This window comes from Acanthochromis polyacanthus, chromosome 23 (genome assembly GCF_021347895.1).
Source record: "Acanthochromis polyacanthus isolate Apoly-LR-REF ecotype Palm Island chromosome 23, KAUST_Apoly_ChrSc, whole genome shotgun sequence".
Lineage (NCBI taxonomy): Eukaryota > Metazoa > Chordata > Actinopteri > Pomacentridae > Acanthochromis > Acanthochromis polyacanthus.
Genome location: NC_067135.1, coordinates 13,517,404 through 13,545,368, shown reverse-complemented (window position 1 = coordinate 13,545,368; position 27,965 = coordinate 13,517,404). Strand labels below are relative to the sequence as shown.

Genomic DNA, 27,965 nt, shown 5'->3' with positions numbered 1-27,965 from the left:
TCAGGAGCTCACCTTCTGTCACGTCCTCTGGATCAGATGTGGGATCTGCTGCTGCTCTCCTCTCTGTGGCTGTTTCTGAAACTGAGGGCAAAGTGTTTCATGATGTGGAGCTTTGCTCGGTGTAGGTGACAGAAATGAGTACAATTAGCCTTTAGTTTCTTTTAGAATTTTATCATCAGTCCAACCTCTGATACAAAAAGACAACAAAGAAATTATAAAAGTTAAGTAAAACTCTCAAATAGTCCTGCACATTTTGGCTGAGTTGGAAGAATCCAGTTTTTATTGACAACTATTCAACCTGAAACAACGAACATCTCTTGACTGTACCAACTGACTGCCCAAAATACATTGTCAGGTACATCAGTATTCAGTCAGGCACATCAGTATAAACTGCTGCAGGCAGATCTCTTTGACTTTTACAGTTTTCATCCAAGACAAACAGTGCATCAACATAAAAATGTTTCATAGCAACTTTCCATAACAGGCTGTTGAACTCAGTTTTGCATTTTAGTTATTTCATTCAAACAAATCTACAATAATGAAACCAAACCAAAACATTATTTCATAGTAGAGACAAATCAAAACATGTCTGTGGAAACACTATAACACAAACAGTGCAGTTCAGTCAGTAGGTCAAAAGGTGAGATTGCAAGTTTCTGTCACTGGGTTTTAATTTTTTGATTTCTTCTACATTAACACTATATTTGGGTTTGATAAATGGGGAACTACTTTGTTAAGTACATACATGTTATTTACGAAGAAGTACAAACAATTTATATTTACAACATGTGTAAACTTGCTCATTTATAGAACAGCTCTACAAAAGGAAATATTAGGTGCAGTAAATGCTTTGGCAATCTGAAATCAGTGCTAAAGGATGTACACAGATTCAAAACTTTCAAGATCAGACCCAACCTGAAATGAGAATAATTAACGTTAATTGTTTGTTATTTTTATTTTCAAGTCTTCAGTAAAGTCCAAAAGGTTTTTGAAACTCAAACAAATGAAAGAATGCGAATTGTACTGTTGAAACTGTAAAGGAGCAAATCCATCTCTTAGCATTTAAATTTTAGAGGGAAAACGAGACTTAAGTGATGTATACTTTGCATTTTTTGCTATGTTATATTTTAATGGAAATGTAAAAATTGACCTCTGAACTGCAAAGCTGGCTGAAAATTAATATAAATCCACAAAAGAAAAGCAAGAGGCTAGCTCTACTTATTATCAAACATGAAATACCAGATCAGCTCAAACCCTGTGACAATTTCTCAGTGTTTTAATTGCATTTAACCCATAAAAAATAAGAAAGAAGTCATAATTGAATTAAGTCTGGCAATACTCTGCATTTCATCTACAAATCCCATGAATAGTGTATCTCATCTTGATGAAACCAACAGAACTGCATCATCTGCAAACAAGCAGAAAAGCACATCTGACATCTTCAAACTGAACAATGTCCTCCTAACTCTATCTTCACCTTCAGATCCTGTCAATGAGTTTGAGGGTTTGGAGTCATCAGAGCCCAACACTCTGATCAGTCAGTCAGTGAACAAATGATGATAAATGTTATGGTTCTGGATCAGTTAGTCAATACATGCAGGGGGATGTTGTGAGTCAGTTGACATGAAGGGAAGGGAAAGTATTCTTCACTTTTCAATTTAGTTTATTTGACATAACTGTTTACTGCAATAGGAAGTTGGACTTACATGACAAAAGCAGAGATACTAAAACAGGTTCAACAATCAGTTCAACATTTTTTTACAATATGGTAGGGGCGCCACGAAATTTCGCAAAATAAAGAATGGCAAAATAAAATTCAAAGATGCACAAAATAAAAGCATGAAATAAAAAATGCGAAGGGGCCCCGTGCACCACTGAGACTGATGATTTTTGACCCTCCTCACCTACCCTAGCAAAACACTCGCTTCAAAATGGAGGAAGACGAGGCTGAGGAATTAGCTGACGCTCCTTCGTCAAATAAATCGGTTGTGTGGACCTGTTTTGGCTTCCTATGTAAATGACGAGAGAACGGTGAGAAGATTAAATAAAACAAAAACCGTGTGTAAAATATGCTGCTACAGTTCGCCGTATACTGCAGCGAGTACAACGAGTTCACAGTTCAGACATTTATAGGTCTAGACTGCAGCTCCAAGGACTGTTATTTGTTTTCCTTTTCATTCAAATGTAGTTATCCTGATTATTACAACAACAAAGCACTTTTTTATTGAGATTTTATGTTTGTATTTGCACTGTAGTCTAAATAAGGGGGAAAAAACTACAATTTTGTTTTTTTTCAGAGCATTTACTTTGTACTGATGCAGCATAGACTTCCAGCATCAATAACTCGGTAGATATAGGTTGTCAAAAACATAAACGATGCCTCTTTCCCATTGTTGTAAGGCACACGATGTGCTACAAGCCCAAAGTAGCTGTCTTTCAAGCTGCGGAAATATCATTGGTGTCTATGGAGTGAACAGGGACCGTCTGCAAATTGCAAAACCGCTGCAACAGTGAAGAGCGACACAAATATTCAATAACTTAACTCTTATACATTGTAGTGTCACCAAAATCACTGCAGCCTTCAACTGCCTCCTGTTGACAAAATGTTTTAACAGAAATGTAAATGCTGTAATTTGGTTCTTTTAATAAACCATGTAACTTGGATGGATGCGATGCTGGCGTGACTACTGCTCACAGGGGTCCAAGGGACCGCTCAGGGAGTTTGTGTGTTTGCTCAGACTCGTGAAAAATTAGAGGGAACATTGCCCACACCTATGATGGTTGCTCCACCAACAAAGATTCTCAGAGTTTTTTCTGTTGCATTTTTAAACCAACATTTAGTGCTCACGAGGAAAGATGCCAAAGACGGTTGTCTTTGTTGTCTCCTCCATTCTTCCAGCATTTCAGTGCTGTAGCAGCCTCCATGTTCCTTCATGTTGTCTATGGTATTTAGCAGCTGTGCCACCTGGAACTGGTTGCTCCTGTATTCATCCTTCTGGTCGTTTTTCCAGTATTTGTTATCTACAACATGACACCGACCGCCACACTTCTCCACCAGATCTTTCAGATGCTCATTATTGCTGATGAACGCCTCAATGTTCATGTTTTGTGACAACTGGTCACCATGTGTGAAAACAACTGCAGAATACTTAAAAACCTCTGCAGAAAAGTATTCATGCATTTGTCTGATGACGTGTGCTTCCTGCTCAGTGAATTTTTCCACTTTGAGCACAATGAGAAAAACATGAGGGCCAGGAGCGCATTCAGTGACACACTTCAGTATCTCAGACTTCAGCTCTGACTCTGACATTCCTGGAGAGAAGAAACCAGGAGTTTCTACCACAGTGAGCTTTCTGCCATTGATGGACCCGGATTTTTCTTGACAAATATTTGCTTGCGAGTCAAGAAAGTGTTTGACTTTGAATACATTCTCTCCAAATACGGTGTTAGCAAGGCTGCTCTTCCCAGATCCAGTTTTCCCCAGCAGGACAATCCTCACTGTGTTTGGCTCTAGAAGAGAATATTCACTATCAGCAAAACTGGACTATTTCTTGCTCCCTGTTCATGACACTTGGTGTTCAAAAATTAGACAGTTTTGAAGTAATAAAAGGATTATTTTGTTGTTGTTTTCCAATTTTGTAGACTGCAGTGGACCAGAGAACAAACTGAAAGAATCACAAAAATAAACCTCAAACAATGTGAAAATCTGGCATAAAGACAAATATCTGCTAAACTATTCAATACTGTAATGTTGAAAAACTGTAAAACAATCAGTGACTGAGTGGTTCCCCTGCTGCCAGAAAACAAAATCTGAATTATCAAAAACAAAGACATACATTAAAAACTATGAATGAACTCTTGCTGTATGTATCACATGTACATATAGTAAAAATACTTTTGTTAAAATATGAAGGTAAATTTGCTTCTTTATTCTTCAATCGAAAAAACAGTTGCTCCAATTGCAAAACATGTTTTCAATCAGAAAAAAATTCACTTCAATCAAAAAAAACATTTTCAATCAAAGAAAAAACTTGTTCAAATGCAAAAAAAAATATTTGAGACCCAAGAAATTGCATATAAACACGTTTTTTCTTTGATAGAAATTTTTTTTTGTGTTGAAAATACATTTTTTGATTGAAGTCATATTTTTGGATTTGAGCCATATTATGGGTAGGACATTTGTTTCTTTATTACTCAATGAAAACAAAAGCAGCCCCAACCTCAAAAAATGTTTCCAATAAAAAAAAAAGGTCACTTCAATAATAATAAAAAAATTCAATCAAAGAAAAAAACGTTTTCCCAATAGAAAAAATATTTGAGACTAAAAAACAAATGCATTCGAACACGTCTTTTCTTTGATTGAAATGTTTTCATCATTGAATTCAGTTGTTAATTGACTGAAAATATATTTTCTGATTGAAGTCATATTTTTGGATTTGAGCCATAAAATGAGTAGGACGTTTGTTTCTTTATTACTCAATCACAAAAGATATAACTTTAATCAAAAAATATATTTTCAATCAAAGCAAAAAAAAAAAAGTGTTCGGAGTGTTTCGACTTTGTTTTGGCATTCAAACACCTTTTTTTCCGATCGAAGTGAAAAAAGTTTTGAAGCCTGTTTTTGCGATTGAATCATTTTGACACAAACATCCCACAGTGGGCGGATGCTTCTCTATTGGTCGGGCATGTTTGAGTGACAGGTGTCCACACCAATGACGAATCTCTCTCCAGAAGAAGCTAGAAGCTAGCTACTTGCGTGCGGGGAAGTCAGTCTTTTCTATAGTCGTATGTTTGTGCAGCTGACACTGCATCTGTGGTTGCAGGCGCAGGCCACTCCTTATTCCACCACCAGCTGCAGCTGCATTGTAGTATCCACAATACTTAATTTACTGTGAGTACAATGCCCTCAGCACACTTCATATTATAGGCTATATAAACACTGTTAAGCACGTTATATTAACACAGTGGATTAATATCTCATTGCAGGCATCCAATGGCACAACAGTATTTAGTGAGGTTAAGGGATAGGTTGGGCTCTGTCATCAACAGAGTACCTATTGATTTGGAGTACCTCCTGTTTGTATGCAATCAAGAGTTGCAGTTTGCTCGAGCTGGTGCACAATATTTGGAAGTTCCTGCAGAGCTGGTTGATGGTCTGCAAGAGCTGACTGCAGTGCTCAGCTCACATCTAGCACAGGATACTGTTCCTCCCATGCTTGCCTTAATGGCTCTGACTTTCTGATCTAACTCATCTGAAATGTCAGAATAGCATGATCTGACTGACATGTCATGTTCCTTCATCCTTCTGTAGATGGTCGATCGTGAAATGCCATGCATTTCTGCTAAACAACCCAGTGGTAAGGAGGTATCCAGCAACATCTGCAGAGAGTCACGACTTATCTGTAATTCCGGCCATCCTACTTTCCCTGTCCAACATGTGGTGGCTATATCGTTGTAGAGTGGAGGAACAGTATCCTGTGCTAGATGTGAGCTGAGCACTGCAGTGAAATATGCAATGAGATATTAATCCACTGCGCTGGCTGCAGTCAATTCCAGCCATTTTCAGTACAAAAAATCGCTAATATTCTATTTGTAAATAAAAACATGACGAGAAATACAGGGAATATTGGACGCGCATTGCGAGGTGCATTTCCTCGAAAACGACCTATTCGTGGATAATATGCCGACTTCAAGACATGTTTTGGACAAAATATATTTTACTGGCTTGTTTCGTCTGGATGTCCAAGGTTGGATTATGGCCGTTTTTTGTGGAATATTTTCATCTGTGTGTAATAATGAACCCGGAAATGTGAATTGCGCTGTGTACGTTGAAGCCGTGTATGGAGAACGGATGGATGGATATTCGTTTTTGTCGGACAAATGTGGTTATATTACCCGCTGTGGTAATCACATCTGAAAGTGGTTTATACCGGCGGATTCATGAGAATCTAAGCTTTCCATCGGTGTATGGGAGACGCCAGTGTTTACAAACAGTGACGTCACGAAGTCACGTGATTACCGCGCTGGTTGGCAAGAGGAACCAGAGGAACAATGGCTGATGATAACAATGCGAACTATCCTTCCGTGAAATTGTCCGTTTTTGCTCAATCCTTATCACCTGAGGTCCGACAAATATACGTGAGTAAGCTGAGTAAGCTGAGATGCGGTAAAACCTTGCCAGATCCCTACAATTTGAAGACTGAGTGGGTTGACGATCCTTCATTGTGGCCCGACATTTCCTTCACCGACACTTATTTTTAATTGATTGACACCGCTGTTCACCCACCCAAAAATATATAATTATGAATTTAAAATAATATATCTTCTGTTAATCTTCAACAAGATGTCAAAGAAACGTCAAGAAGTTGCTGTATTTTTTGTCTGCAGTATGGCTTCTATGTAACAGTAACAGACCCACAGCATTAGTGATCGAAAATAGGACAATTCTAAAAAACGATCGCTAGACGCATACAGAAACAAATATGGTTACAAATAGGAGGCTGCTGGCTTAAGGAGATGTTATTGAATATGCTTCATTCGACTTTAGTACACTTTCATCGCCTAAAAAGCGATCGGTAACCAGGGGTGAAAGTAAGCCGGAACGGTCCGGAACTGCGTACCGGCAAAGGATCTTGTGGCAGAACGCAGTTCCGGGAAAAGATCTGCTGGTGGTACGCCGCTCTTCCACCGGTATCTATGGGTATGCCGGTACGCCGCCCGGCCTGCCTGCTATCCATAGATATCAACCGGAGTTCACTCAGCAGTACGTGAGTGCGCATGCCTGTCTACTTCCGTAACGCAGCGATTGTTATGGCCAGTAGCAGCCATAGCAAATAGGTGTGCTTGATTTATTGCAGTGGGACGAGCAATAAATTACACGTGAAATTCCACACGTTCTTGTGATTGGCTGAAAAACTTTGAACAGGATTTACAATGGTTAGCATCGACGGAATGGGGTGAAAGTAAGCCGGAACGCTCCAGAACTATTACTAATAGTTCCGGCAAGAATTTAAAACTACTTTCACCCCTGTCGGTAACACATGACAGCACTGAACCAAACCGAAAGTGTAGAGATCGCTTCACGCGAAGGATGCGACACTAAATCAATATCTTTTGGTAAATAAACTCAAAGTTGGACATGCTAAACTGTTGAATAGTTTACCTGAAGAAAAGTGGGAGCCACAAACACGATCTCTGCTGCTTACTGGGGTACAATTTTTCCTGTTGATGGCTGAAGCCACCACCATCTTCTCTCTCCTGACATCGGTATTCGGTGAAATTTCAAGCCTGATCCCTTCTCAAAACGCTTCGTACAACCAACAACTACACACGCTATTACCATTGTGGTAAATACATGTGCAATTTCATTCATGAAAAGCGATAACTTTACGTATTTGTTTCAAACCCGATACCGTTCTCGTAGCAAGCCGTTATGTTAGCAGTCTTGTACCACGTGACCATAGCAAATGACGACACGCTGGCGTCTCCCATAGTGTTTGCATTGACTGAATTGACTGTGAGTACAATGCCCTCAGCACACTTCATATTATAGGCTATATAAACACTGTTAAGCACGTTATATTAACCCGTTGCGCTTCAGTTGCGCGTCAGTGTCCCGCTCGCGGTACACTTTGAGATCTGCATAAGCAATTTGCTAAATGTCTGAAACTGCAAACGCGATTATACAAACACTTTCCACCGATGGAAAGCTTAGATTCTCATGAATCCGCCGGTATAAACCACTTTCAGATGTGATTACCACAGCGGGTAATATAACCACATTTGTCCGACAAAAACGAATATCCATCCATCCGTTCTCCATACACGGCTTCAACGTACACAGCGCAATTCACATTTCCGGGTTCATTATTACACACAGATGAAAATATTCCACAAAAAACGGCCATAATCCAACCTTGGACATCCAGACGAAACAAGCCAGTAAAATATATTTTGTCCAAAACATGTCTTGAAGTCGGCATATTATCCACGAATAGGTCGTTTTCGAGGAAATGCACCTCGCAATGCGCGTCCAATATTCCCTGTATTTCTCGTCATGTTTTTATTTACAAATAGAATATTAGCGATTTTTTGTACTGAAAATGGCTGGAATTGACTGCAGCCAGCGCAGTGGATTAATATCTCATTGCATATTTCACTGCAGTGCTCAGCTCACATCTAGCACAGGATACTGTTCCTCCACTCTACAACGATATAGCCACCACATGTTGGACAGGGAAAGTAGGATGGCCGGAATTACAGATAAGTCGTGACTCTCTGCAGATGTTGCTGGATACCTCCTTACCACTGGGTTGTTTAGCAGAAATGCATGGCATTTCACGATCGACCATCTACAGAAGGATGAAGGAACATGACATGTCAGTCAGATCATGCTATTCTGACATTTCAGATGAGTTAGATCAGAAAGTCAGAGCCATTAAGGCAAGCATGGGAGGAACAGTATCCTGTGCTAGATGTGAGCTGAGCACTGCAGTCAGCTCTTGCAGACCATCAACCAGCTCTGCAGGAACTTCCAAATATTGTGCACCAGCTCGAGCAAACTGCAACTCTTGATTGCATACAAACAGGAGGTACTCCAAATCAATAGGTACTCTGTTGATGACAGAGCCCAACCTATCCCTTAACCTCACTAAATACTGTTGTGCCATTGGATGCCTGCAATGAGATATTAATCCACTGTGTTAATATAACGTGCTTAACAGTGTTTATATAGCCTATAATATGAAGTGTGCTGAGGGCATTGTACTCACAGTAAATTAAGTATTGTGGATACTACAATGCAGCTGCAGCTGGTGGTGGAATAAGGAGTGGCCTGCGCCTGCAACCACAGATGCAGTGTCAGCTGCACAAACATACGACTATAGAAAAGACTGACTTCCCCGCACGCAAGTAGCTAGCTTCTAGCTTCTTCTGGAGAGAGATTCGTCATTGGTGTGGACACCTGTCACTCAAACATGCCCGACCAATAGAGAAGCATCCGCCCACTGTGGGATGTTTGTGTCAAAATGATTCAATCGCAAAAACAGGCTTCAAAACTTTTTTCACTTCGATCGGAAAAAAAGGTGTTTGAATGCCAAAACAAAGTCGAAACACTCCGAACACTTTTTTTTTTTTGCTTTGATTGAAAATATATTTTTTGATTAAAGTTATATCTTTTGTGATTGAGTAATAAAGAAACAAACGTCCTACTCATTTTATGGCTCAAATCCAAAAATATGACTTCAATCAGAAAATATATTTTCAGTCAATTAACAACTGAATTCAATGATGAAAACATTTCAATCAAAGAAAAGACGTGTTCGAATGCATTTGTTTTTTAGTCTCAAATATTTTTTCTATTGGGAAAACGTTTTTTTCTTTGATTGAATTTTTTTATTATTATTGAAGTGACCTTTTTTTTTATTGAAAACATTTTTTGAGGTTGGGGCTGCTTTTGTTTTCATTGAGTAATAAAGAAACAAATGTCCTACCCATAATATGGCTCAAATCCAAAAATATGACTTCAATCAAAAAATGTATTTTCAACACAAAAAAAAATTTCTATCAAAGAAAAAACGTGTTTATATGCAATTTTTTGGGTCTCAAATGTTTTTTTTTGCATTTGAACAAGTTTTTTCTTTGATTGAAAATGTTTTTTTTTGATTGAAGTGAATTTTTTTCTGATTGAAAACATGTTTTGCAATTGGAGCAACTGTTTTTTCGATTGAAGAATAAAGAAACAAATTTACCTTCATAGTTTGAGGGTCAACAAGTTAGAGTTGAGATATCAGAGAGAGCGATATGATTCAGTCTGTTTGAGTCTACAACCCCTGGCAAAAAAAATATGGAATCACCAGTCTCGGAGGATGTTCATTCAGTTGTTAAATTTTGTAGAAAAAAAGCAGATCACTGACATGCCACAAAACTAAAGTAATTTAAATTGACAACTTTCTGGCTTTAAGAAACACAAAAAGAAATCAAGAAAAATAATTGTGGTAGTCAATAACAATGGCTTTTTTATAGATCAAGCAGAGGGAAAAAATTATGGAATCACTCAATTCTGACGAAAAAATTATGGAATCATGAAAACAAACAAACCAAAAAACACAACAAACCACTATTACTTTATTGCACCACCTCTGGCTTAAATAACAGCCTGCAGTCTCTGAGGCATGGACTTTATGAGTGACAAACAGTACTCTTCATCAATCTGGCTCCAACTTTCTCTGATTGCTGTTGCCAGATCAGCTTTGCAGGTTGGAGCCTTGTCATGGACAATTTTCTTCAATTTCCACCACAGATTTTCACTTGGATTGAGATCCGGACTATTTGCAGGCCATTAAATTGACCTTGTGCGTCTTTCTTCAAGGAAAGTTTTCACACTTTTTGCTCAATGGCAAGATGCTTTATCATCTTGAAAAATGACGTCATCATCCCGAACATCCTTTCAATTGATGGAATAAGAAAAGTGTCCAAAATGTCTCAAACTGCATCTGCTACACTTTTTTACAGCGTCTACAATAACTAAGTTCAAGCAGTGTGCACTACAGTGAACATAGAAGGCATGTTTAGCTACTTCTTTTATTTTTGCTTTAACACCTACATGTGCTCCACGCATCACTGCCGCACCATCATATCCCTGGCCTACAAGGTTTTCCTTGTACTCCAGCCCATGCTTCTCAAGGAAGCATATAATCTTGTCACTTAAGGCAGCAGCATCCAGGTGTTCTGCCACATCAAAATTAAACAGGTTGTGTTCACAGATGAATACCAAGTTACTATAATACCAACACTGGCCAGAAACTCACAACTGGAAAGGGAGGGGGAGAAGCAGGGGGGAACGCGCTGGCACTCACGGCGATCCGCGGAGCGCGACCACGTCCTGCAACTCATCTCATTCATGCAGATCATCTGCAGCGGCCCTGACAGATCAGACTGCAGGCAGGAAGATACTGAACCAGAGACAATTACAAAGACTAATGCTGCAACTGACCGCGGCCTTTAAAATGTAAAAATGCGCTCCCCTCTTAAAAGACGTAGCGCACTTACGTGTGCTGTTTTCTCCGCTCACAGAAAGCAACATATGGACAAAATCAATTGCTTTCATATTGGACTAATCTGAAATGAGGACCCTTAATCTTACTCTTTTAAATAAGTAAATTTTGCTCTCACACTCTGATCACTCAGCCACTGAGCAGTACCGTAGTCTTCGCTGTGAGGCGTTCAGAGAACATCGGTAAATATCTCTCGATAAGCAACCAGGTGGGACCAGATGGGTGCCATGAACTTACAATCTGTATACTTTATTATCAAAGACAAAAACGGGGGTGGGGGGAATACCAGATACCAGAATCTTGCAGTATAGCACAGCACTAGTTTTTAGTGTTATTAGGCAACAGTCCCATTTCCTGTTTACATTTTTCTTGCATTTTATGCAATTTGGTTAAATTAACAAAATGCATTTACTTTGGTTGCACTTCTTGTTATGTATTACACTTGAAAACAAAATCTGTTCAGTTGTGACATGTACGACTGCAAAATTTATTTGAAAGCAGTGCATTAAAGTTTTATTTGCATAAATTACTATGTTTTTTAACAGTACAACATATCTCTGAAATATTAGAAAAGTATCGAAATCGATATCAAACTTTTTGACCAAAAAGTATCGATAAAGTGGTATCGACCCATCCCTACTGTCAACCAAGAAATGGCTTTCTTCTTACAAGGACGTTGCACAGCTAGAGCTGACCACAGCACGATTAAATTCAGCTAAAGCACAAAATATCAACCGTTGGGCAAACCTGATGAAAAAAACGAGAGCTTAGTATAAGAACTATACTCTAATTCACATTTCTGGCTGTGCATTGAATTATATCCTTATCTCTTTTGTATTTTGTTTCCTGCCCATGTGGTTAAAAGGTACAAAATGTCGTACAGATGGGCTACGATAAAATGAATGAGTGAATTAATTATGTATAAGTGTATGAATTATTTTGTTTTTGTTTTGTTTGTGCTTTTTTGTTTGGTTTTTGTTTGTTTGGTTTTTTTCTCTGCCTCTTCTTTGTGTATGTGTATGGGTTTTTTGTGGTTTGAACAATTTTGTGCATTTAATATTTAATATGCTAACCAGGTGCAGGGTGGGGGGAAACGAGTTAATGGGGTGAAAACAAAGACAACAAAGGCAGTATTCTATTATGCTAACCCTATCAATGGGTTTATTTTTTCTTTTTCCTCTCTCATTTGTCTTAACTGCTGTCTGTTAAAAATCAATAAACATTTGATCAAAAAAATAATGAGGAGATTTAATCTGATGCAGGTGTTAGTTTTAGAACTGGAAATTTACAGGGTGATTACATAATTTTTTTCAGCAGAATTGAGTGATTCCATAGTTTTCTTTCCCTCTGCTTGATCTAAAACAGAAATTGTTATTGACTACCACAATTTTTTTCGTGATTTGTTTTAATGTTTCTTAAAGCCAGTTAGTTTCCATTTTAAATGACTTTAGTTTTGTGGCATGCCTGTGATTTCCTTTTTTCTACAAAATTAAACAACTGAATGAACATCCTCTGAGACTGGTGATTCGCTAATTTTTGCCAGGGGCTGCAATTAAACACAGACAGCAAGTCAGCATCAGCATGAATCTATGACAATTGAACACTCTGAACACTTCCTTATCTGAGCTGGATACAAGATTACATAAATGTTTGTTATGTTTTTTTTTCTGATTCTCAGCCTCAGTGAGCCACAGAATGATGTAAAGAAGTAAATCTAACTCACCATCCATGATGTGAAAGCAGTCAGTGCACTGTGAAGATTATTCAGGTGGATGTCAGATAATCGGTCCTCCGTCGGCCTCTCTTGCTGTGTGGCTACGAAGTGGCTTTAAGGTAGTTTTGCTTCACTCTGTCGACTAGGCTGCTCTCCTGATCAAAAATGACGGTGGGGAATGATGGGTGGAAATTGAAACTGACATTTAAGCTTCAACTCTGAGCGTGACTCCACCTGAAAGGGGCTGACAGGGGACAGAGATCAGCTGAGGACGTAGGCTGAGGGAGGGGATGATGTTTGAGGCAATAACAAAATCACTTAAGGTCCTCCTGTGTGCTACTGAGAGCTCCTCTTTAAGGGGAAGGATTTTCACTTTCAGAGTCTGCTGCAGTGAAGGCTCCTGGTGGCCCCAAGCTGTTGTTCCAGCCACTGAGTATTAACAAAAGCAACAATTTACATCAGTCTTTTTGAGTGTTTACAACTTCTAATGAAATTATGTTCAACCAACAAACTATACTGAATTAGAAAAATCAGCTTTTACTACTACTACTAACAACGACATAGAAAAGCATTTTTCTGTAGTATAACATATTAATAAATATCTCATTCTATGATTACATATTACAAAGTTTGTTATTTTTGCTTTTCAAATCCAAAAGAGAGTTTTCTCTAAGGAGACTGTGGGGTCATTCCGTGTGGTTTTACCAGATGGTGGTTGCAGCACCATTTTCAAATTAGTCCTAAATTTGCATGCCATTAGATAGTCACAGAAGTACTTTCTATGCAAATTGTAGGCCTGTAGCTCAAATAGTTTCTGAGTTGTGGGGGTCTGAAATTTTCAGAATTTGGGCTATAAAAAGCCTCGCCAGTGTTTTTTTGCATCTTTTAGTGGTTATTTCTCAGCCTCTAGACATACCAGAGAGCTGTGAGTTGGTAAAAAAAAAAAGGCCTCTGCATGTAGCTAGTGCCCCACAAACATCCCCAGGTGTTTCCCTACATTCTGCAGGCCATGGGGGCTTGCTAAAAATGCTAAAAATTATGAGATACCTACTCACAAGTGGCGTTTGGGACCTTAAAAGTACTAGAAATACTGCACAGAAGTGTTCTAACACCCCTGGGTTCCATTCTACACAAACTTGTGTGATAACTTAGCAAAATAGAGCTTTCTAGGTACCTCAGTTTGGAAAATATGAGCTCCCAAAATTGGACGATATTTTTAATTGGCTATTTTTAGTGGCAAAAATCTCAGTGTGGGACAGGTACCAGAGAGCCCAACTTTTTCTACAAGACAGTTCCATCTGTCTTCTATCACTGTACCAAAAAGCAGCAGGGTTATATTTGTAGTTACTGAGATATTCTTACTCAAAATGGCATGGGTAATGTCAAAATCGTTTTTTGCTTTTCACTACTTTAAATTGGGATACAAGTATTAGTAGTCATTCCAATGGTAGTATTATGTATGTTTTGTTCTTTTTCAAATGTTGGTTGTTAAAGGTGACTACCTTCAAAAAGTGTAATGGTATAACTTAGGTATACCTAAGTTATAACTTAGGTATAGGTTCTTTTGCTTGTAACATGACATTGTACAATTAAATTTAACATGTTTAATCCCACTGCACTGATACTGTAAAATTCAACATTATTGTTGTTATTTTTGAATTAATCAACCATAAACTACTACAGAGCTCCCTGAATTCAAGTTAGTACATGTAATTTGTATGTGTATGTTATAATTACATGTATGCATTGCAAATGGGTGTCAACATGTCATGATATCTACAGGTATGGCTCTAAACTAGACCTTGTGACACAAAAAGGGCATTACACTTTTTTGCTTTTCAGTACTTTAAATTGGGATACAAGTATTAGTAGTCATTCCAATGGTAGTATTATGTATGTTTTGTTCTTTTTGAAATGTTAGTTGTTAAAGGTGACTACCTTCAATAAGTGTAATGACATGTTGACCGAAATGGTCCGTGTATATTTTGGTAATTGGATTTTCCGTTCTAAAGCAGGTATTGAAAAACAAAAAACGAATGGTTATTTGATTTTTGTTTTCAAAGGTAAAAATTAAAATTGAAATACAAGGCGTTTTTCCTTTTCACGATCAAAAAGGGATATAAGAATTTTAAAAAATGCTTTGATTTTCATTTTTTATTTACAAAAACAAAAAATAAAATAAGTAAGAGACAGAAACGAAAAAAGGTCCGTTTTTCCTTTTCTGAGACCGGAAGTGGTCATCAGCAAGGGTGGAGCCAAACAGAGTACGGTGCATAGACTGTAAATAAATGTTGTTGTTTTTGTTAGTTTTCATGGTCAAAACGAAAGATCAAGTGGCCGACCTTAAAATAAATCAATATCAATTTTTTTATTTATTAAGTTTTGCGACACAAGGGGGCGTGGTAACCTGATTGACAGTTTGTCTGGAATGACTGACAGTCTGGAGGATGTTGCCGAGACTCTGCTCTCCTGGATTGGATTAATTCTGATATGGTCACTGGTGGTTTATCGGTGAAGAAGCAGAACCTTTTCCACAGACACTTTCCCTGCCTGTTGGCTTGTTTTAACCATTTTGCTCCCTTTGGCTGATTCTACCAGCAGAGACTGAAAGTTCGGTAAGTAGGCTAAATGTTTATTTTCTTATCGGTACCGCTTTTAATGCACTTCATATGCAACTTTCGTGTCAGATATAATGTGTGCCATGCAGTCCAGATGTTGGTGGAGTTTATTTCTTTGTATATTGACCAGAGAAGAGAGTTAGCATCCAGTAAATATTAGCTTTAATATAAATTAGTGATGCTAACCGAGCGAGCTGCTCAGTCGTAGCTTGATTAAACCTAATGTAGCATTAAGCTAACGATGTTTGCATTGTGTTTTATGGAAGCAGCTGAAGTGTGTTTTGTTAGTGTAATGTGGTACATTTAGTTAATAAAACTGTGTGGAGACGCTGGTTCACATTATTGTAATGTTTAGAAAACCTAAATGTGATTCAGACAGTAAGGTTAAGGTTCTGTGTTGTCAGTAGTCCTAAATGGGAGACGCCAGTGTTTACAAACAGTGACGTCACGAAGTCACGTGATTACCGCGCTGGTTGGCAAGAGGAACCAGAGGAACAATGGCTGATGATAACAATGCGAACTATCCTTCCGTGAAATTGTCCGATTATGCTCGATCCTTATCACCTGAGGCCGGACAAATATACGTGAGTAAGCTGAGATATCAGGGAAACGGTAAAACCTTGCCAGATCCCTACAATTTGAAGACTGAGTGGGTTGACGATCCTTCATTGTGGCCGGACATTTCCTTCACCGACATTTATTTTTAAATGACTGACACCGCTGGGCAGTTCACCCACCCAAAAATATATAATTATGAATTAAAAATAATATATCTTCTGTTAATCTTCAACAAGATGTCAAAGAAATGTCAAGAAGTTGCTGTATTTTTTGTCTGCAGTATGGCTTCTATGTAACAGTAACAGACCCACAGCATTGGTGATCGAAAATAGGACAATTCTAAAAAACGATCGCTAGACGCATACAGAAACAAATATGGTTACAAATAGGAGGCTGCTGGCTTAAGGAGCTGTTATTGTATATGCTTCATTCGACTTTAGTATACTTTCATCGCCTAAAAAGCGATCGGTAACACATGACAACACTGAACCAAAGCGAAAGTGGAGAGATCGCTTCACGCGAAGGATGCGACACTAAATCAGTATCTTTTGGTAAATAAGCTCAAAGTTGGACATACTAAACATGCTAAACTGTTGAATACTTTACCTGAAGAAAAGTGGGAGCCACAAACACGATCTCTGCTGCTTACTGGGGTACAATTTTTCCTGTTAATGGCTGAAGCCACCGCCATCTTCTCTCTCCTGACATCGATATTCGGTGAAATTTCAAGCCTGATCCCTTCTCAAAACGCGTCGTACAACCAACTACACACGATATTACCATTGTGGTAAATACATGTGCAATTTCATTCATGAAAAGCGATAACTTTACGTATTTGTTTCAAACCCGATACCGTTCTCGTAGCAAGCCGTTATGTTACTGCCGGTTCTTGCCAACCAGTAGCAGTCTTGTACCACGTGACCATAGCAAATGACGACATGCTGGCGTCTCCCATATCTGCTGAGTCTCTGAAGTTAAAACGGAGAAAACAGTAAATTTACTCTCTAGTCGTTAACATTGTTTTAAGAACTAGTTTGAGTATTTATCAAAAAATTGTAAAATCAGCAAAAAATAAGTACTTCTCAGACATCATTGTTTCTAATTCTAACAATCCCCGTGTGTTGTTTCAATCCATAAACAATGTTCTGAATGCTCCCCAGCCGGTCTCTGTAGCGCCTTCAGATGAAATGTGTGAAGCTTTTTTGACCTTTTTTATTAATAAGGTTGAGGACACTAGGGCTTTGATTAGCCCCGCAGCTTATAAACCTCCAGTGTCAGCCATGCCCTCTGTGATTTTTCACAGATTTGAGCCTGTCACTTTGACTTTTCTGGAAGAAGTTGTAGGTAGCTTGAAACCTTCTGGATCACCGAATGATCCCTTACCTCCTGGTTAGTTTAAAGAAGTTTTTTCTGCTGTTGCCCCTTACGTTCTTGAAATTGTTAACACCAGTCTAATTTCTGGTTGTATGCCCAAGAGCCTTAAACGAGCAGTGGTGCAACCTCTCCTTAAGAAAGCTAGCTTGGATATCAACATTATGTCTAATTTCAGACCAGTCTCTAAGCTTGCGTTTACATCCAAACTTCTTGAAAAAATAGTGTACCATCAACTAAAAGCATTTTTAGAGGAGAATTCTGCTCGTGAAGTGTTCCAGTCTGGCTTCAAATCGAGGCACAGTACTGAAACTGCCTTACTCAGAGTTTTTAATGATATTCTTCAAGCTACTGATTGTGGTCACAGTGTCATTCTTGTTTTGCTCGACCTTGCTTTTCATCTGTATGCAGATGATAGACAATTGTACATGCCACTGAAGCATGGAAATGGCAATAATGTAAAACAACTTCTTGACTGTGTTGAGGAAATCAGGGACTGGTTGTCCTTAAATCTCTTGTTTTTAAATGATAGTAAAACGGAAATGACAGTGTTTGAGCCTTGCAGTGGGACCCCGGCTCAGGATGATTTTGGTGCTCTGAGCCAGTATTTTAAGCCAGTGATCACGAATCTGGGTGTAAAATTTGACTGCACCCTCAAACTTGAAGCGCAGGTCAGTTCAGTTGTAAAAACAAGCTTCTTCCAAATCCGACAACTGGCTAAAGTTAAGCCTATTCTGCCTCCGAAGCTTTTTGAAATATTAATCCATGCTTTTGTGACCGACCGTCTTGATTATTGTAATGTGCTGTATGTTGGTCTTGAAGAAAAACTCTTGTATCGTCTACAGTTGGTACAAAATGCAACAGCTCGACTCTTGACAGGGACTAAAAAGAGGGAGCACATAACTCCTATCCTAAAGTCTTTGCATTGGCTTCCCGTACGCTACAGAATTGATTTTAAAATTCTTTTATTTGTTTTTAAAAGCCTTCATGGCCTTGCACCACAATATCTGACTGAGCTGGTGCAGCCATATGTACCAGCACGTTCCCTCAGATCAGCTGACCTTTCATTGCTGGTGACCCCAAAGTCAAACAAGAGAAGGAGAGGTGCTCGGTCTTTTTCTGTCGCTGGTCCTATTTTATGGAATGCACTACCTTTGCACCTTAGACAGATCGATTCACTGCCTGTTTTTAAATCAGCTCTTAAAACACATCTTTTTACCTTAGCTTTTAATTCATTCTAAGCTGTAATTTTATACCTGTTTTTATTTTGCTTATTGCTTTTTAGTGTTTTATATATTTTATGTGTGTACTGCACTTTGGTCAACTGTGTTGTTTGTAAAGTGCATTATAAATAAAGTTGGATTGGATTGGATTGGATTGACTGATTCACATGTTGTACTACATCTTAGTGCAGATTAGAAAAATAACCTCCCAGAATATGTCCAAAATAATGATGAACACTACAGTTAATACATTTAAATTGCAGCACAGGTAAGCTGGATAATAAAATCCTCTCCTAAAGCTAAAGTGACTGCAGGTCTTTCTGTCGTTCAGTGCTTGGAAAACTATATGAAATAGGAAATCTTTCCAGGGATACTTTAAAATGAACCTCTGCTGTTGATGCTGATGCTGTGACATCTCTCTTCATCTCAGGTGTCTCATGTTCACTGTGAGGATCTTCTGAGTGAAGCCAACAGAAGGAAAACCTCATCTGGTTGTGAAGAAGGAGATTGAATGGACGACATCCTCAGTGAACCACTTCCTGTTTAGCTTTCACTGACAGAAGGACAGACCAACTCTTTCAGTAGTTTATTATTCTCTGTTCTTAGTATTCACAGATTCTATTTATCACCTTTAATTTAATCTCTGCTGCTGTAGCAGAAACACAACAGGGTTTCTGCAGGACATTAATAGTCATTAAGTTGATTTTGCAAAAATTAAGGCCTTAAATGGCATTAAAAATCATTACATTTGATTCTTGGTGGCATTAAAATTTCAAGAAAATAATTGACAATAATATATATTTATAGACTGCGATTTGTCAGGTATGTGCATCTGCGTAAACATGCCGAAGTATTGAGATAATTGTTCCAGCCGGTTGGGTACAATTTCTAAAAACTGCATGTTTTTAAAGTGGCCGACAGGCTGGACCAGGCTGGGAAATGAGGAAACACAAATTCCAGCAAAAATTGCTCAAAAACGTGGATTTCAGAGAATGACTGCAGCCCGTTGGTGTTCAGGTGTGGTTCCCAGATTTAGAAATAGTCAAATGTAGGGTTTTCATATAAAAATCATCTTTTACAAAAAAAACCCAAACCCGTGTAATTTGAGTTCATGGTCGTGGCATTAAAATTTTTACAGTATAGTATTAAAATTGCATTAAAAAGCATTAAATTTGACTGACTGATATCTGCAGAAACCCTGTACAATATAAAAAGTCCATGTTATTTGTAACAGATATGCAGCATTAAAACATCAACACATTCAGAGCTTCATTATTTCCTTCATTGCACATTTAAAAACTGCATTATTTAACAATTGTGAACTGTAAAGATGTGTAAACACATAATAAATGGATGAAATAATGTGTTGCTAACAGTGAAGTGTAAAAACTGAACAGTCACAAGACAAGTTGTTTTCTGGAGAGAGGAGCTGAATCTGCAGCATTATTGTTTTTAATGGAAGCATGAGGAGAACATCAGTGCTGCTCTTCCTCACAGTGATGAAGGAGAGAAGACTGTTCAGACAACCACAGCTGGATGTTCATGTTCTCTGTAGCTTTCAGTCCATCAGACCAGATGTTCCCAATGATCCAGACCAAGGCTGGAAGGAAAAGACACGAACAGTGAGAAGAAGATCTCCAAGGTTTTTTCAGTCCAACTGCTGGAACTTTAAATATCAGAGTGAACACATCAGGGTACGAATGAAACACAACAGAGTGTTGTATTTTGTCCTACTTTCTAATCTTATAGAAATGTTTGTTTTCCTGGTTGAGGCCAAAGAGTATTTTACTGCCTTAGATGGACAATAAAGTTTATTATTTTTATTCTAATGTATCATTAGCGTTAACATGAGCTCCAGAGTTATCTGGCCGTACACTGTTGTAGAGAAAAAAAATGTTTGAAGCAAAGAACAGAGATATGAACTCAGAAATGAATTGTTGTTCATTCATTGAACTGAGAGATTAACATTCATCAGTAACAGAGTTCTGTGGAGGAACGTTAACATACCGTATTTTCACGACTATAAGGCGCACATAAAAGTCTTAGATTTTCTTCAAATTGTGCGGCGCGCCCTATGGTGCAGTGCGTCCTGTGTGTGTTGTTGTTGTTGTAAGGCGGACGTAGACCAGGTGGTTTTTTCCACGCATCACCATCGCTGTTGATCTGTGACTCTATGCGTGCCCATCTCACAGCCGATGTGAAAAAACAAGTGAAGCAAATGAACTCTGAGCTTGCTGTCATTCCGGGAGGCCTGACAAAGGAACTCCAACCGCTGGACATCGGTGTGAACCGGCCGTTCAAAGTAAGGCTGCGAGCGGCGTGGGAGCGATGGATGACCGATGGAGACCACAGTTTCACTAAGAGTGGAAGACAGCGCCGGGCGAGTTACGCCACAATTTGCGAATGGATTGTAAATGCTTGGGCTAACGTGTCTGCTGGCACTGTTGTTCGAGCTTTCGCAAAAGCCGGCATCATTTCCGAGGCGCCGCACGGCACGGAAAGTGACTCTGACAGTGAAGAAAGTGAGCCTGGCATGTTTGATGGAGGTTTAGCGCAGCTGTTCAATTCAGAAACAGAGGATGAGGACTTCCATGGGTTTGATTGATGACGATTACCGGTAAAAAAAAAAAGTGAATACCAAACTCAGTTTTGCTCCCGCTCTATTTTTAAATACGCACACTTGTATGCTTGTGTGTGTGTTGTTGTTGTAAGGCCGACGTAGTAGAGGACACCATGAGAACGTTAAAGGGGGAAGTGTGGGCGTGGATTGTATATAAAACCCTCGCCATATAATCAGGTGCGCCTTATGTGTGTTTTAAATACAGTAATGGCACACATAACTGAGACTGCGCCTTTTGGTACAGTGCGCCTTTTGGTCGTGAAAATACGGTAGATTAATTTCTATCTGCTGATCATTAATGAACTGCGCCTCGAAACAGCAGTTTCCCTTATGACTGATCTATTATGATTGATCATCTGTGACCTTCAGGACACTTAGCTACACCTAATAGATAAGACTGACTAATAGGGGTGTGTATTGGCAAGAATCTGGCGATACGATACAAATCGCGATACTAGGCTCGCGATACGATATATCACGATATAGCACGATATATCACGATACTGTTAACAAGGCGATATTTTTCTTGTAGTTAAAGATTATTTCCTGGAAAAACTGAATTACACCAGCAATATGCACTTACTAAATACATTTTTATTTGATTAGAACAGTATCTAATGCTGTATCACAAAACTTTCCTCTGTAAAAACTTAAAGTGCAGCATTTGAATGATTAATGTTTTAACATCCAGCTTTAAAAGTACAAAAAAAAATAAAAAAACAAATAAATAAAATTATGTCTTACAGACATTACAGTTTAAGATCCTGCTCAAATGTTCAGATTCCATTAGCTGTGAAAAAATGCAGAGTACACAATCCCTGACTTACCCAACATCAGAACAATATTTTTGTGGAACAAAGTAACTAATATCAGCAAAAGTCAGGCTATACCAAATCTTTTCATGTCAGTGACAGAAGGATATTGAGTTAAAACAAATGAAGTGCTTATCACTATCAGAACGTTACATGCCAAGCAAACATGACAATTAAAAGCCTGAGGAAATATGTCTGTATTTCGTTCAGTAAATGTGCTAAACGCAGAGAATGCGTAGTTGAGACACAACATGTTCTTATTTCGATACTAAGGCACACTAGTTCACATAAAGGCGTAGAAAAAGTAGTGACTGAGTTATAGCAGGTAGCTGACAGTGTTGGCAACTTCACAAGGTTAGCTAAGGTGCCACGTTAAAGCCATCTCCCAATACACTGGAATATAATGCAAAAACACACTGAAGTTACAGTTAAACACAACCCAAATATTGTACAAGCTTTCATTTCAAATGCTTACCTTGTTTTTATTGCTCAGTCAAACTAACAGATAGCAAAACAAATGTTTGTCATATTTAAAACTTTGTCAAAAACTTTGAAAAATGTTCTCAACTCACCATGTTCTGATTTTTTCCCACATTAATTAGTTTTATCCCTTTGCAGTAATGCTGTTAAGTGCTTTTAGGATGCTTGAAATAACCATTATTTAACAAAATAGTGTTATCAAGTTGAAAAAAAACCCTGCAATATCACAGTACTACTTTTGTAGTATACAAACAACTGAGCAAAAAAAACATATATTAATGAAAAGAGCAAAATACCCATATATAAATAAAAGAGCTTGCAGGATTCCCAAAAAATATCTAAAAAAGAAAAAAAAAAGAATTCCAGATTCAAGAAAGGCACAACCTCAAACATTTCGATATGATATTCCTCATTTTGCAACATTGAGGTTTTTGTGGAGGAACACAAGCTGATCCACATGGCCAGCTTTCAGAACACTTCTTTGTGAAGTAACAATGTCTCCTGCACTGGAGAAAACTCTCTCTGCAGAGACGCTTGTGCCAGGGATGCGCAGGTAACATCTGGCCAGTTTGGATAATTGAGGGTACTCTTGTTCATTGTCCCTCCACCAGCTGAGAGGATCCCCTGACAGAGGCAAAGGGGTTTCATCTCTATATCTCTTAACCTCAGCTGCAGCAAGATGTTGTGCAGATTTTGAGGAAGTGGTGTCTTTGGTACAGCTAAATGCATCTCCAAGCAAGTCAGCCAGAGCAGACGAGCACTTTGGCCTCTTAGTGGGTGGGGGCTGGAGGGTGGGAGCATGGTCATCCTTCTCATTGTTAGGTAGGTGATCAACTTCATTTAGTTTCTCCTCCTCTTTCTGCTGAAAAACATCAAACTACAATTAATATTTCAGCAATCAAAACTTCATCCTATTGTACATCTGCATTCTGCATGCATATCCAAGTACAATTATTAAAACTAAATGACATTATTATATTTAGTTAAATATCTACTTACATTCTGCTGCTTTTTTATTGCAGCCACCACAGCATCGGTCAGTCTGGAGTAGGTTTCACTGCTCTGTGCTTCAGAGAGAAAGGGTAGCTCCTTGAATCTGGGATCAACAGCTGATGCCATGGACAGCATCTCCCCGTCACTGGAATATCTCTTTGCTATATCTTCTGCTATAGCAGTTTTAATGTCTTTCACAGTCTGTGTATCATGTGGGCTTTCCTCTGTGCCCATGATAAGCTTGGCATGAAGGGGAGCAATGATGGACAGTGTTGGCATGCTTTCCTCTGACATCACCAAGGTGGCATCCTTCATGGGCTTAAGTGCTTTTAGCACTTCCTCTGCACATGATATATCAGCCTCAGTCAGTGTAAATAGTTCTTTTTCAGACTTTCTCACCTCTGTAGAAAGCAGTGCTGCACAGATGGCTGGTTGCTGTTCTAAAAACCTCTCAGTCATGTCATAAGAGCTGTTCCACCTTGTGACAACATCTATGATCAGTTTGTGTTCTGGTAGCTGGAGCTGTTCCTGTTTGATCTTCAGTTGGTAGCTAGCTATGGTGCTGCGTCTGAAGAAAGCTACAACACGCCTGATCCTGCCTAGTAGTCGTGCCACAGTTGGCAATTTCAGTGCTTTCTGCGAGGCAAGATTCAAACTATGTGCAAAGCATTGTATGTGACTCATTTCTGCCAGTCTAGCAGCCACAGCCATGTTAGCTGCATTATCTGTCACAACTATGGGATTTTTTTCTACCAGTCCCCATTCATTCACAGCCTCGCGGAGTAACGTGGCTATGTTTTCCCCAGTATGGCTCTCATGCATGGCTCGTGTTTGCAGTACATGGGATGCTAGTTTCCACTCGTCTGTTACGTGATGAGCTGTAATGGTTACATACGATTCAGTAGCCCTCGAAGTCCAAGCGTCGCATGTCAAAGCGACTCTCTCCGCTGAACTGACAGCATCCAACACTGTAGCTTTAACTTGTTTATATAAGTTCGGCAAAGCGGTGTCCGTGATGTGTTGTCGAGAAGGTATTGTGTAGCGGGGCTCCAAAGTTGTTAGCATATGACGAAACCCGTCATTCTCCACGACACTAAGAGGGCGCATGTCTTTGCAGATGAAATATATAACTGACTGTGTTATCTTCGTTGCGCGACTCGAAGTCGGTGGAAGCTTTGGTGACTGCATTTTGTCAAGAGTTAGTTGGCAAGGATTCATTTGTTTAGCATTGCTTGCTAGCGGCAAGTTCTCATGGTGTCTCGCTAAGTGGGCTCGCAGATTTGTCGTGTTTCCCGAATACTTTATTCGGGCACGACACATTTTACAAACGGCATGGGTTTTGTCAATTTCTGCACACCCTACTTTGTGTAGAAATCCAAAATGTGTCCACACTTCAGCCTTGTACACCGCAGGGGCCGGTGTTATGTGCACGCATTCTGCCATGCTGAACTGTGTTTGTTCATGTGTGAGGCCGTTTCTCTCGTGAATCTCGTTCCACGTCCTTGCTTCAATTGACTACGTAAGTGCTGCCACCTAACGGTTGGAGGTTTAACTCACAATCGGAAATGAACCTCTGCCGTGTCTGCAGTTGAATAAATAACTAAAAATATCGATATCATACTTTTTAATATTGATACAATATCATAAAACGAAATATCGCGATATATCGCCGAAATGATATTTTCTTACACCCCTACTGACTAACCGGGATTAGCCTCAGTGTAAACACAAAGTTAGGATTAGGAAACATAAATTGAGATTTACAGAACGACTTTAAAACACGATGTTAGAACATGTTTATATCAGAGGTTACAGTCTGATGGTAACTTACAGTAACTTCACTGCTTTATATGTGATATTGTTGTCCAGAAGTAGAGAAGAGTGCAACTAGTTACAAAGTTGACTTTAACACTTACCTGTAGAGTTTATCTCCACTTTTGGAAGCTAACGTTGTTAGCAGCAGCGGTAGCAGCATCCATAAACAGCAGAAGCTGACAAATGTGGGCGGGACAGAGAGTCCTCGGCTCTGATTCAGTCTGACCAATCACGCCTCCACCCTTGCTGATGACCGCTTCCGGTCTCAGAAAATGAAAAACGGGTCTTATTTCGTTTCTGTCTCTTACTTATTTTATTTTTTGTTTTTGTAAATAAAAAATGAAAATCAAAGCATTTTTTAAAATTCGTATATCCCTTTTTGATCGTGAAAAGGAAAAACGCCTTGTATTTCAATTTTCATTTTGGTAGTGTCTAGAGATACAGACCCGTACCCATAGCCTGTGGGCTATGGATACGGCACTTTCCATTTGCCAGACAGATACGGACCCGTACGCGAGTCTCGCGAGTCAAGAAGCTGCTAACCACTGCAAACTGTTGAAAGGTAAGCAAAACTTCAGTGTACCGCCGGTGGTACACTTAGTAATTTGTATAGGAATTTCAAGAATGTCCGACGGCTGCAAACGCGATTATACAAACACTATACGCCGATGGAAAGCTTAGATTCTCATGAATCCGCCAGTATAAACCACTTTCAGATGCGATTCATATTTCCGGGTTCATTATTACACACAGATGAAAATGTTCCACAAAAAACGGCCATAATCCAACCTTTTACATCCAGACGACACAAGCCAGTAAACTATTTTGTCCAAAACATGTCCTGAGGTCGGTATAAAATCCACGAATCGGTCATTTTCAAGGAAATGCACCTCGCGATGTGCGTCCAATATTCCCTGTATTTTTCATTATTTTTTTAATTTAAAAATAGAATATTAGCGATTTTTTGTACTGAAAATGGCTGGAATTGACTGCAGCTTAAAGGGTTAAGGTTAGGGTTAGTGTTAGGGTCAGGTTTAGGGTCCGTACCTGTTGTACCGATGCTACGGGTCCGTACCGCTAGCGTCTACCGGGAGTCACGTGACCAGATCTCGTGTATCTGTCTGCCAAATGGCAAGTGCCGTATCCGTAGTCCACAGGCTACAGGTACGGGTCCGTACCTCTAGCAACAACTTTTAATTTTTGCCTTTGAAAACGAAAATCAAATAACCACTCGTTTTTTTGTTTTTCAATACCTGCTTTAGAACGGAAAATCCAATTACCAAAATATACACGGACCTATTTCAAACAGTTAAATTGCTAAAGTTTTATTTTCAGATTGGTATATTTCAACAGTTAAATTGTTAATGTTTTTTATTTATGATATATTTCAAACAGTTAAGTTGTTAATGTTTTCTTTTTCCAAATGGTATATTTCAAGCAGTTAAATTGCTGAATTTTTTTTATTAGTTCTTGTTGAGTGTCATAGACAGTGTAAAAAGATTCTTGCTTGTTTGTTTAACAAACCCGCTTCTCCCCCGCTACGCTGATAAACCTCGATTAAGGAGGGCTTCCTGTCAGTGTGGCTGGGGGAGGTATCTCGCGCTCACATGGTCACGACAGCTCTCGATGACAGGTCGCAGGGGTAGCACGCAGAAAGACGAGAGAGGAGAAAAGCTAATACAGAACATTTGATTTCACGGGTTTCTCTGTCAAAAAGAATGCTAAAAAACTTTTGTCATAGGGTGGACAAGAATGCAGAAATTTGGTTTGACAGGGACGCTTCTGCTCAGGAGCAGATAAAAAAACTTTTTGATAGTTAGGGCTGGGAGGGAGGGAGGGTGGAGGGGGTCGTTTCTGCAAGGAATAGATAAGCCGCTTATGGCAAGCCGTTTTAACATTTAATGCCTAGATTGCACTATCCGGAACTAAGACTGCAGATATCCACAACTCCATTCTGACTAGGCGTTAATGAATTTTGGATATCCGGAATTTTCATTAAAGATATCCATAACGTAATTTTGACTATCCGAAAGGACAGATAGAGATATCTAAATATCAGTTTCGCTTAGTCGAAACTGAATTACGGATATCTCTAATGATGTAACTGAAACGTCATGAAACGCGTCACATATCCTAAATGGAAATTACAGATATTCGTAATTCAGTTTCCACTAGGCGAAATGTAAGTTAAAGATATCTTGAACGTCACTATGACTCGTCGGAATGACGTTGCTCTATTTTAGGCAGGGGCGGATTGAACGTTATTTCATTCGGTCGTTTTGGTCGGTGCGTTGGTATTTATTAAATAATTTTACTTACGGGGTACCTGGTAGCTCCATGTATAGCTTGTCGGGTTAAGCAGGCGGTCCATGTGCAGCGGCTTGGGTTCTATTCCTAACTGCGGCTCTTTTCTGCATGTCTTGCCCCTACTCTTCTCCCTTTTACCTGTCACTCTTCATTGCCACCATCACAATAAAAAGGCAATTATAATAATAATAATTTTGTTTATTTATCCATATGCGGCCGAATGGGATGAGCGTCCAACCTTCATCAGCCCTGTACAGGCACGCAGGCACGCAGGCCCACATGCGTCACACCACAACCACGCTCATCCCATGGGGAGATTGCAGTGTTAGGTAAAGGTTGTTGCTAGAGGTACGGACCCGTACCTGTAGCCTGTGGACTACGGATACGGCACTTGCCATTT

At 39.2% G+C, this 27,965-nt stretch overlaps 1 protein-coding gene across 1 annotated transcript; it reads right to left on the bottom strand.

Annotated features, from left to right (window-relative positions):
- Positions 1-18: 18 nt before the first annotated feature.
- LOC110967509 (GTPase IMAP family member 5-like) lies at positions 19-27,597 on the bottom strand. Its single transcript, XM_051944220.1, has 3 exons — positions 27,578-27,597; positions 2,849-3,527; positions 19-81 (listed from the first exon to the last, which is right to left on the bottom strand). Exons 1-3 carry the CDS (start codon positions 27,595-27,597, stop codon positions 19-21), a joined length of 762 nt encoding a protein of 253 aa, XP_051800180.1.
- Positions 27,598-27,965: the final 368 nt, after the last annotated feature.